Source organism: Apodemus sylvaticus, chromosome 1, assembly GCF_947179515.1.
Source record: "Apodemus sylvaticus chromosome 1, mApoSyl1.1, whole genome shotgun sequence".
Classification (NCBI taxonomy): domain Eukaryota; kingdom Metazoa; phylum Chordata; class Mammalia; order Rodentia; family Muridae; genus Apodemus; species Apodemus sylvaticus.
Window position 1 is genome coordinate 74,214,659 of NC_067472.1, and position 12,721 is coordinate 74,227,379.

General features: G+C 41.4%; 1 protein-coding gene across 1 annotated transcript; it reads right to left on the reverse strand.

The window, feature by feature from the left end:
- Nucleotides 1–468: 468 nt before the first annotated feature.
- On the reverse strand, nucleotides 469–10,563 carry Pstk (phosphoseryl-tRNA kinase). The gene is made up of 6 exons (XM_052196940.1): nucleotides 10,316–10,563; nucleotides 7,888–8,182; nucleotides 7,457–7,655; nucleotides 4,190–4,265; nucleotides 3,605–3,698; nucleotides 469–684 (listed from the first exon to the last, which is right to left on the reverse strand). The coding sequence occupies exons 1-6, from the start codon at nucleotides 10,529–10,531 to the stop codon at nucleotides 485–487; spliced, it is 1,080 nt and encodes a 359-aa protein (XP_052052900.1). The 5' UTR covers nucleotides 10,532–10,563; the 3' UTR covers nucleotides 469–484.
- Nucleotides 10,564–12,721: the final 2,158 nt, after the last annotated feature.

Sequence of the window (12,721 nt, forward strand, 5' to 3'; positions counted from 1 at the left end):
GGTTGTGGAACCTTGGGAATGTGGTGCCTCTTTGGTGGAAGTAGTCCTTGAAGGTTTTATTTGCCTCTGATTCTGGTCTAGAGCTCTCTGCTCCCTTCTCCACAGCAGGAGAAACAACCACCACAAGATTCTACCACTCTGTACAGAGCCAACCCAGAGGCCATGCCTTCCCTACCCCATGTACACCTCCTGAAACTGTGAACCCAAATAAATCCCTCCTCTTTTAGGCTGCTGTTCTCAGTATGTGACACATAAATGAGGAAGGCTGCCTCATATACTCAGTTATCTCTGTTGATTCGACAAGTAGGTCACTGAAGTGATTTCTGGCATGCAAATGGAACTTTTAGAATAGAGATTTTGATAGCTTTTTGTGTTCAGAGTGGTCTTTGGCAAGTCATAGTATTGGTGTAGAAAACACCCAGCCATACAAAATGGTTTGCAAAAGTTTACCCAAATCAGACATTTGACTAGAAATTCAGAAAGTTTAATGTTGCTTTGAAAAATACTTCTGCACAATAGTATCTCTCTCCTTACAAAAAAAAGAAATAATATCTGGTAAGTCAGTGGTTTGCTGAAAGCACAGATATTTTCTGTTTCCTTGTCTTAGATCTTCCAACACATCTGCTTTGAGCTTGTTAAGTTCTTCTGCTAGTTGCTTCATGCTATTAGGAGGCATTTGTTCATCTAAAATAAAACATATATTAACATTATTCCTGTAAGTCAGTCTGGACTGCCTGCTGCCATCAATCATTTGATTCCATCAAACAGTCCAGATTAATAAACAATTAATCAGGAGGCATTTATAATAATAGTTCATAGGTAAGAAACCACATTAATGTGATCTAGAACACTCATCTGAAATAACATCCACAGGAAGTGGTTTGACTTAAGTATTTGCTTTGACATGTTGAGTAGAAAAAGATAAACTTGGAAGAAAATGTATTTTAAAGATTTTATTTATTTTTATATCATGTATTGAATGTTTCTTATATGTGTGTCTGAGCACCACTGGTATGCCTAGTACTCACAGGGGCCAGAAGAGGGCATAAGATCCTGAGTTATAGATGGCTGTGAGCCACCATGTCAGTGCCAGGCACTGAACACAGGTCATCTGCAAGACTAGCAAGTGCTTTTAACTACTGACCCATCTCTCTATATCCCTAAAGGATGATTTTACAGATTCTCAGTATGTAGCACTGGCTGGCCTGGAATTTGCTATGTAGGCCAAGCTGACACTAAACGTACATAGGCATGCTTCTGCCTCTCAAGTGCCAGGATTAAAGGTTTGCCACAGCATGTTATTTTTGTTCCAAGATTTATTATCTTTTGCTTTTTTTTTTTTGAAGCTGATAAATAATACATTTGAACAGTTGTTCCAAGCAACTTTCTATGATTACAGAAATGTTCTACCAGGCATGGCCATATGGGTAGTGTTACTGAGCATCTGAAATTGGCTTTATTGAAATATATCTAGTGAAAATGTAATGGCTTAGCTCGAATAGTGGCACATGCTTTTAACTCCAGCACTGAGAAGGCAGAGGCAGGTGGGTCTGTGAGTTCATGCCAGCCTAGTCTACAAGAGTTCCAGTAGAGCCAGAGCTACTTAGACCCTGTCTCAAAAAGCAAAATAAGTATTTTTTTAGATTATTCACATATGTGTAATCATAGAACATTTTCATAACTTAAAAGGAAAACCCAGATCCCCTGACAGTCACTCTTCTCAACCCCACTTCCATATCCCAACCCACTACTGCCTGTCCTTCTGCCCTGATTTCCTAGTTCTGGATGTTCATATGCTCTTTCAGTCTGGATAGCTGCAAGGTTCCCCTCCCCATGTTCTATCCTGTGTCAGTATTCTCATCTTACTTACAGCTAAATAACATTCCATTACATGGGCAACCACACTGTATTTACCCATTTATCAGGTGATGGTCAGTTGGGTTATTTCTACCTTTTGGCTGTTATGAATAGTTCTGTTATAAACAGCTTTGTATCAACATTATCATTTTTTTTCCAATCCTATTACCATGGAGCAGAATAGCTGGGCCACATGGTGACTACATTGGAAGAACCGCCTGGCTGTTTCCAAAGCTCATGCATCATTTTATGTTTCCATCAGTAGAGGGTTCTGATTTATCCACATCCTCAACAAGTCTTGGACTCCTCATTCTGGCCATTTTAATGGCTGTGAAGCAATTTTGCTGTTCATTAAATTTAAGCATGTTTTCATTTGAATACTGGCCATCTCAGTCTATCTCCCTTGGGAGAAAAGTGTTTATTTAGATATTTATCCCATTTTAAATTTGGATTACCTGTGTGTTACTGAGTGGTAAAGATTTCTCTATATGTTCATGAGACATTTGCAAATGTTTTATACTATTTGTGGGCTGCCACCTCACTTTCTTGAATTTTTTTCGTTTTATTCAAGCACACATTTAGAAACCAGTACCAATCCTCTCGAGAAAAGTATCCATGTTTCCAATATGTGGGAATGGTGACTGATATAAGACATTGGGCATAAGACAGAACAACAAGAGGCAAATGGCTGAGAAAAACTAGAATGATTTCTGCTTTGTTCTAATTATAATGCTATTTCTGTTCTAACCCTCTTAGAATTTTTGGATTGTAATTCATTAATGAGTGGCAAAGGGCATTTTTTCTAAAATGAGAAAATAAAACATTCCACTAAATATGGGGATGCGTTTCTCAAGCTTGTTTCCACATGTTCCCGCGTTTATACACTACATCACACCCAATTTACAACATACGCTCATGGATAAAGAGATTTGAGAAACATGGTATGGATAATACACTGGTTTTCAGTTGTTTCCACCTTTCATGAGGGTGACAATATAGGTAGAGGGGCACAACAGCAGACTGGGTCAGAATCACCTTCGTCCCAGGTTGCCCCCAAACTTAGCAGTTGTTCAGCCTTAGGAAAGTTACTTAATTCATAGTGAACCCCCATTTCCTATTTGTAAAATTACACCCACTGTACATGACTATAAAAAGTGAGTATAAAACATAGCGCATTAAAGGAGTTAATGTGCTATTGTCTTTTTAAAACAAAATTTAAACATAACAAGGCATTAAATGTTCAAGACCTAAAGCAACTATTTAAAAAAGCTATAGTTAACCACATATCTGAAATGACTGCTTATTTTTAAGTTTTATTCATATTTATAATACAGTGACCTTATTCAAATCCTATGCTAGTCTGACCCCTGACCTTGACTGCTCTTAACTATTAAGTAACCTCTCCAGCACCCTAATTCCTCTCAAAAAAAAAAAAAATCTACCACTGTACTTCAGGGGACTGACATGTATTTCTATAATTGCATTTTTCTGTCTCCTCACTAGAGTGTTCTGCTTCCTCTTGATTCCCTGGCATCTAAGAAAAGTTCTAGTGAAAGAAAGAGGCCACTCAGAACAAGTAAGATGGATGCAGTTTTGGGGGATGGCTAGCTATGTAGCCAAACAGCAGATGCTAAACTGAAATACTGATACAAACTCTGATAGAATAAATCTTTTTAGTGTCAAGGAAATGGCAGCAGCAAGAGAGAGCACCCCCACAGCTAAACAGCACATAACTAAATCAACGTACCTTTGACTTCCCTCATTGTCTGAGAGACGGTTCTTCGGAGTGTCTCATCTGCTTTATGAAGGACATTAGTAGAACAAATAATTCTGTCAATTTCCTGTGTGATATAGACACAGTTACTGGGAATAGTTTATAAAAGGAATGACCAAGGTACAGACTCATTTGAAGGGACCAAAAGAAAAGTAATGGTCGTTTTCTGTTGGTTTATCTCACAGAAGATCCAAATGGATCATGTCCACTTGTAGAGTGTGCTGGTGAGTGTGCAATAGTTGGCTTTCTAGGAATTAAAACTTCCTCCAGCCTACATGTAGTTGTTTCCTGCTTTAATGGTATAAGCACTTCCACCTTGGTCCACTTTAAGTCCCCAACATAGGGCTCCAACATTTCCAAACATTTACCATGGGGCTTTGGTCAGCGAGCACAGGCCCTTGGCAGATCCCTGACTGGATGTCAGAAGCCAAAGGCTGGTGCAGTGCCCTTCTGCTAAAAGACCATTTCCCCTTTTCTCTTCTACATCAGTTCAAAAGATCTCCCTGTAAGAAAGTTATTCCTTTTCATTTGCAAAGCAAGTCTAACATGAATACTTACCTTTTGTTCCGTATTATCCTCAACACATTGTATGGGCTTTTCCAAAGCAGTAAGCAACAAATTAGTCACCTCCAGGCTACAGAGAAAGTGAGATAAAGTATAAAAAAAAATCTTTCTGTAAGACATTTTATTTTTAAAGAGCCTGCAAGAATAATACTAGGTTGAACTCCAGATAGCAAAACTGCTGTCCTCTAAGATCCTTATTGAAAGGGATAATGTGAGTGATCTGGAAGCCATCTTCCATTTGTAAAATATTAAATGAAGATCAAACAAATTACAAGCCATCATAAAAGGCTAATTTTCTAAGATGTACCAATAAGCAATTTCTTCCCCTATTATATCCTGAACTGTAGACTTTTAAAACTCTATTGTATTCCCTAAAGAAACATAGTGTTTACTTCTGGCTGCTGCTTATTTACTAGATAAGGATTAACAAATTACTAGCCAAAGATCCCTAGAGAATTCAAGTAGAATTCATTCATTCAGTAAATATATGGATTGAGCATCTCATATGAAACACTGTTTGTGAAACCGCTAATCTGGGGGTATAACAAGGTGCCCACCACTCCAATCCTGAAAATGGGATGCCCTGCGACAGGAAAGCCATTGAGCAAAAACATAATACTGGACATTGGTAAGTGGCTGAATGAAGTCAATTAGGTGATGGCTCCGAGAGACTGGGTAGCAAGATACCATCATTCACTCCATCTTAGATGGCTGAGCCAGGCAGGGGAAACAACATCAGACACCAGGCTTGGTGCTCACATAACATAGGAGGCTCATTTGGGATGATGGCAGGGTGGTTCCTAGAATATGTAAGTCAGGAGCAGACTTTGGGTTTTACTTAGAGAAAAGGGTTCAGAGCTGAAATTACAAGCTAATGACTACAATGTAACATCTCCACCCTGATCTTTCTCATGGTGGGGAGTCCAGGCCCTAGACTGTGACTGCACTGGGTCCCTTAGTTCTGCTATTTACATCCTAGGCATGTCACTTGATTTACCTGGACCCCAATTATCTCAGCATAAAGCAGAAGTTTAATGCAGTTTTTACCCTTAAATTTTTACCCACATCTCACTGGTGTCAAAGCAGTGAGGACCAACTGACACCATTCTAATAGTACCTCAATCCACCAGAGACGGGGAGGGATTAATAAGAGTTCCAGAAAGGATAGCAATCCATTGGTGATGTGCCTGCTCAGTTTCAAGATTTTATGACAAAACTAGACACCGTATTTGGGCTTGATGGCATATATCTACAATCAATCACAGTATTTGGGAGGAATTTGAAAAATTTGAAAAAGAATTATAAATTTGGGGCCAGCTTGGATGGGCCACATACTGAGACCCTGTTTTAGAAAACTGGAAACCTCACCAGTTACTTATTTTATGAATTGTATAGACAATAACAACTTAAGTGCTAGGTCCGTTTTATTGTGGATATGTGAAATTTATAAACTATAGAGAAACTGCACTGAGAAATTTGTCTAAAGACTTTCAAAGAATGAATTTTTTAAATTAAGCTTAAAATCAGCATGGCATATCTCTAAAGTAGTAATAGTGGCTGGCAATTATTTCTTGGCAGTAACCAATAGCTGCCTATTTGGACTTAAGGCCCACTCAACAGAAAACATGCCTGATATTGGAAACCTATTGAACTACCTGGAGTTAGTAAGGCCATGGACCTCAGAAGAGTACCTATTACTACCACTATACCACACCAGCATTACTCCCCAAGCACGTTCTAAATACTTCCTTCTCCCCACAGGGGAAGAGCAGCTCTCACCTCTCCTCAAAGACATTTCTCTTTGCAGCCAATTGAGACCATTACAAGTGATCAAAATGCAGAAAACAAGTGATCATGGGGTGTCCAGACCTAGTGGTTACAGCTATAACATAATTCCTGTACTCAAGATTCAGAGAATGTCATAGAAGACATGGATATCTTAAGAGTCAGTGGACCAGAAAATGTGCTGTGAGATTGTGTCTCCTAGCGATGACACAGAAACCATACCCATGATTATCTCAACAATCTGGCTGCCTAAATAAGATCTGAACTATGACAACACCAATAGACAGTCTAACTTGGAAGGGAGAATTCTCCTGGGACCCGTTCCTGGACAAAGAACTATAGACAACTAATGACTACTGAGAAAGTCTTCCCTAAAGAGGTCCCTAATTGGTTATCCAATACTAAGTTGTGAGCCCTGAAGTCACATATATAAAAGCAATGCTAAACAGATTCAGCTGGTTGTATTATATATTATACGTGTATAAGCATATTATGTATGCATGTATATGACAAAAATAAAGAAGCCATGGATTTGGAAAGGAATGGGGGGCAATAGGAGGTGAAGAGAAGTGAGGAAATGATTTGATTATATAAAAAAAATTATGCTTAAAAATTAAACTAAAGTATTTACTAATGTGCACAGTGTATCTGAGATCCATACTGTTTAACAGCACAGTTCATCACCACCTGAGACCATATTAACTATCAGCTCCCATTTCACTTGTATCAGATACATTTAAGTGTTCAACAACACTCAGAACTGGCTGCTCCCATACTGGACAGAACAGAAAACATTTCCATCATTCATGAAATTTCTATCAAAAATGTTCTGCTCCAAAATTCTGCAGACATATCACTAATGGACAGTTTCAAAGGCACATGGGCAGGATGACTAGGGCAAACCAAAACCCAATATTAGTTTAATTACAATGTAAGACTTTTGAGGAGTATTAGGCTTGATACTATGGCTTTGCATAAGTTATGCAGGTGCTTGACCACTGAGCTTATAGATCTCTATAAAAACACTTCACAACCTATTTAGTAGGCAACTTTCACAAGAATACCAAAAGACAGAGTCTTTCAATAGAGTGGCTAGTCATGAGCACCCCCCCACACCACACACACACACACAAACACACACCCAGTGCTGGGATTGTAGATGTGAATAGCTATGCCCAACTTTACATATCTGAGTTTCAGGTCCAGTGCAGCAACAAGCCCTTTACCCACTGAGTTCTCTCCCGAGCCTGAGACATTACAGTTTGAACAGTTAAAAGCAGACATTTATAAAGAAACTTGGATTCAAATCATAGCCGTTAAAAGTTTGGTGACCCTGGACAAACTAAACTTTCTTGGCTTAGTTTGTTCCAGCACACAATTTCCCAAGCTTGTGGGAGAATGGTCAACCCCATACCGTTAAGCATGTTTTCCAGGGTACCCAGCAGGAGAGCACCAAAATGGCTTACAATAGAATACCTGGCTTCCAGAGAACGTGCTGAACTCTGAAGTACGAGGCTGTTGTGTTCCCAGGCATTTTTCTCAGGGTTGGGTTTCTCTATCTTTCTCTCCATGAGCTGGATGGTCTCGACAGGCAGTGGCTGGGGCCTCTCTCCATTCCTCTTCAAACACGTTTCCAAGGGACAGTCTAAAAAGAGCTGGCAAAAACCTAGCGAATCTGAAAACAGTTTAAGTTACCAAATTACCAGTCTGTCTCTCCAGAAATGTGAAAGAAATATATACTAGTCCCAAAGGATGCAGGAGAAACTCCATTTGCAATAACGAATACCCTCTTTAAAAACTAAATCCATATAAACGAAATCCAATTAAAATCTCACTAAAGGCAGCTGTGATTTTGATATATGTGAATCGATGTTTCCATGTGTAAGAAAAAGAAATGTTTTAATTACATTTCCGAGCTAGTTGGTAGACTTCATATCTCATACTTTGGTAATAAAAGTTGTCATCTAACACCAAAAACAAAGGTGTAGAAACAGCAGGTTTTGCCATGAGGTGGCAAGGTTGGGCCTCTGGAGCTGCAGAACAGATCATCAAATCCTGTCTTTTTAAGCAGGTTATAAAATCTTCCCACAAGGCCTCAGTCCTGTTGGGTGGGGCAGACATCTGAGCCCCACTAATGACCGATGCAAGGAAGCATTCCAGGTGCTTTAACAGTTCTTGTCGGAACATCTTCCATTGGGATGGCTACGAAACACAACAAGAAAGAATTGAAATTTATATTAGACTTTTCCCCCCCAAAGACAGGGTTTCTCTCTGTACTAATTTACTTTGTAGACCAGGCTGGCCTTGAACTCACAGAGATTCACCTGCCTCTGCATTACAAGTGCTGGGATTAAATGTATGCGACACCACGCCTGGATTTTGGCTGTCCTCTTCCCATTTAAACTTTCAGGTCACGACGCTGAAGCAGTGCAGCTCTTGGCCGACGCCCTGTTTCTCATACCTTCCTGTCTTTATAGTTCCTGCATCCTTTTTCCCTTGAATATTTCCAAAGCCCCCAGAGCTGTGTGAAGCTTCGTCAGACTCAATCGTGTAGAAGGCAATCTGGCCTTATTCTGTACACTGCCCCTACTCTAGCAGGGCCTGTGTCAATCGGGTACTTCTGTGCACCTTCATATTTCTCCCACCAGCCCACCCACCTCCAGCAGAGAGGCTGACTGACACCTTACAGCTGTTCTAGAAATGTATTTTAAATGAATAAATGAATCGATAGATGGGTGGATGCATGAATATATGAGAGTGAAAACCTTTTACTATATAGGAGACCAAAGGAGGCACAATCAATATCCTGCTGGATTAAAACACCTAAGCTACAAACCGTGTTCGTTTGTCCTTGTGATGAAAAGGGATACCAGTAAGATACGTCCATTTGAAGGTCCTTTGGTCAAGATTCGAAGACCTCAGGCCAACAATTGGATTGTGAGATTGGGAAAGATGGCAGAAACGGAAGGAAGGAGCTAAGGTGCTTTAGAATACAAGGAGTCTTGTGTGTCAAGGGGTGGTGGAGAGGAGAGTAGTTCTGCAGTCAAGGCTGGAGGAGATACAAAAGGACAAGAGAGAAACCCTGCTCCTGCCCTGTCTACAAAAAAGTACACTGGATTAACCCAGAGAATGAAGTGTGTGCCACTGCCTAAAGGGTGGAGCTTCTAATCACACAGATCAAATAAGACCCGAGGGGGGAAATAAATACACCGTAATAAAGGTGAAGGGAAAACAACCCTCACCAATCACCTTTATCTTTCTCCAAATACTACCATACAAGTAACCCAATTACTGCTTTATTTTTCCTCATAACAAGACTGAAGCACCATATTCTGATGAAGAAATACAAGTTTTCCACATGCCAAATTCATCGAGCCAAATACATTGAGTCTTTGTACATACTTATCTTTGTGTGTGTCAGTACTTTGTATATACTTAGAAAATGTAGTCATCCTATTTGTCTTAAATTCATGTAACTTTTCTACATCCGATCACTAACCATCAAATGTAACAATTTAAGATGTCAGAAGACATTTGCTTTAGAGTAAGTATGCAAGTGGAGACTGGCCTCTGTTCTGCCTTGGGTCGGCTCCCATGCACTTCTATCGTGGGCGCCCCTCTTTGGGCTGCAAATGCAGCAGGGATTTAGAAGTATATACTTGGCACATACAATTCAAGCTTATCACTCCACCTGGCTGTCAACCAAGAAAGCACCACATTTTTCAATACTAGTGGCAGACCAGGCAAAACTTTCCTGGAGGCACCTAGCAATTTTGTTATTTATCACTTGTATTCTTTATTCTCATGGGTAGTTCCAAAATGCTACAGAGCTACAAAGCTCCAGTCCTACAAAATCTGGTTTTAAGCGACTATAAGTGCTTCCTCTCCCTCCGATCCCTTCCTTTGCCTAGGCCCTAGACTGGAGAAACTACCCGAGGGATTATCATCAAGTGGTATCAGCCTAGGAAGTCCACCTACTACACTAAATTTAAAACTACCTCTGCCTTAGGGCTCTTGTAAGGGAGGGGTCAGGATGATCCTTGAGCCCAGGAGTTTGAGACTAACCCAGGCAACAAAGCTAGGCCTTATCTTAAAGCTCCACTGCACAGAATATGCAATATGTGAACGTACCAAATTTGGCATAAACACCTCTACAAAGCAATGGCCCTGACCCCAGCACCATATTATTCCGAAACACAGGTCTACAGAACGGAGCTAACCAGCTTCCCTGACCTCCGGCTCCTGTCAGGCTTCCCCTCCCACACAGGCACTGCTTGGTCAGGATCCTGGACGGCTAGCAGCCTGCAAACCCGTTCGCCCCGACCCGATGCTGACCCGAGGCGGTGAGGCAGCGCCGTCCGGGAGCGCGAGAGGCAGCACATCGTCGTAGGAGAGGACGCCCACGGCCCAACCCCGCTCCCGCCGCAGCCGGAGGGCCAGCGCACGCGCAAAAGTCGACTTTCCGGCCGCCGGCAAGCCGCAGAGGACGCACAGTCCCAGCTTCGGCTGTCCGTCGCAGCGAGTGGCCCCACCGCCCGCCGCGGTCTTCATGCCCTTGCTGCAGTCTCCAGAACCCTTTGCGCCAGGTGCGCACGCGCAGTGTCCCAGCACCATGCCGCGCCCTCTGGCGACATTGTGGAGGAACAAGCGAGGATGCGAGTCTAGAGAAGATGTCTTGGTCCAAGCTGCCACTCAGATGGCCTTCTGGACCTTGTGAATAATGGTTGTCAGCTGTCCCTGACCCTAGTACCCTAGGCCAGGTGTCCTTGGCGCTCCTTTCCATACTTTCTGGACCCACTTTAAGGGCCCCAGAGTTGGGTTTACTCCAGGTATAACCATCCTCCCTGCCCACCTTCAAGCTAGTAGGGTTTCCTTTTTGGTTTGGTTCCGATGAGCGTCCTCTGTACAAAGAGAGACTAGAAACTTAAGGAAGGCTTTGAAATGTAAAGTTCGGGAAATCTAACAGAAGGAGGTGAAGCGAGGACAGCATATTTATTTCTTTCTGGGCTTGAAGGGTGCAAGGGTTGAATATTCCTTACTAAGTACTGGTGCCACTAGGCAGCAACTAGTGGAAAGAATAAGGACAGGAAATGCACATCCTTATCCCCAAATGAATGCTGGCAAAAAACTCGGATTATAGATATTTTTAAAGTATTAGCGAGTTTGGAGTTGGAGTATAATCCCAGCACTTGGTAGGAGCTGCACACAGGAGCACAGCAGCACGCAGGAGAGCAAGAGTTCAACAAGAGACTGTCTCAAGCTCATTACCCTTCCGAAAACAAATAAGCAAAACAACAATAACAACAACAAAAAACAGACTGACAGACCTCAAAAAAGTACCAAACAAAAATTTGTAGGGGTATATGGTATAAGAAAAATAAGCTTGGATTCTTTGACTACCTTTATGGTACTTTGTATTCATAAGAGATGTGTTCAAACTGTGGTCAACACTAAAGACCCAAATCAGTGTGTGCTGAAGTGAACTTCAACTGACATAAGCAGGGTGGCACATGCCTCTGGAGGTGCAGTTAGAGTCATGGTAAGTTCAAGGCCAGCTTGGTCTACAAAGAGAATGCCTGAGCAATCAGAGCTACAGTGTGAGTGAGACCTGTTCTCAAAAGACAAAGACAAAAAATAAACATAAACAAGAAGCAAAACCCAAAGGAGAATTGGATGCTATGTAATGTATGATTGTAAAGTGCATACATGTTCTCTATCTTTTGGTTGAAGAGAAAAACACCTCCTTTCACATTTTTGCCATTGGCCCAATACAAGGGTATATCCCAAACCATTTGCTTTTATTTTCTATCCTTCTCCATACCCACATAAGTTTCCATGTTTTCTCAGGCAAAAAAAAAAAAAATCATGGCTATTTGGGGGAGATTACACACAGGCACACACGCACACACATGCAAGTAATTCTTAGAAAATCCTTTATTCTTGAGAATTCCACACAGGAATACAGTGTAATATGAATTTACTTATCTCCACCATTTTCTTCCTCTAACACCCTCACCGAACACCATGTCAGAAAGTGTGAATGGCAGAGCTGTTTGTGTCTGTAACCCAACACTTCAGGTTGGGCACAGGTGGACTCTGAGAGCTGGTGCCAGATGAAGCCCTATCTCAAGGCATTAGACAGGGAAGGCCTTCCTCTGCCCTCTGTATGCAACTGGACACGTCCCACCAAACGCCTGTACCATGAACATACACTATATTTCCCCACACAGTGAGTTTACATCGAGGTTCACTTTTCAATTATATATTCTGTAGTTGTATTTTAAAGTGATAGCAAAACCCAAGGCTTTACATATACTCCATAATTCCATCAACTGAGCAGTAATGTCTAGAAATTACTCAGGATCAGTCTACGTGCAACTGTTACAGATTTAAACATTTACTGACCCCAGATCAAGTTCATTACTTCAGAAAAAAATAAACCCTATGTAGTTTGCTCTCATCTTTCCCATTAAAGTAATAAAGAGCACTGTTGTCCACCCAGTTAACCTGTCTCCCTTGGTTCTGGCCTCTTCTTTATCCCCAATCTGCCAGCTCCCTCCATTTTCTCTTCGAAATACATTTCCATCTTCAGCCATCATATTAGCTATTCTCATTACTCAAAAAAGTCAGTTTAAGCATTTGTTTTGCCCTGGTGTTCAAGGGTACAGTGAGATATGGCAGGAAAATCATGTCATCAGAAACATGGTGCAGAGTGTCACACTGTACCCACCGGAAGCAGAG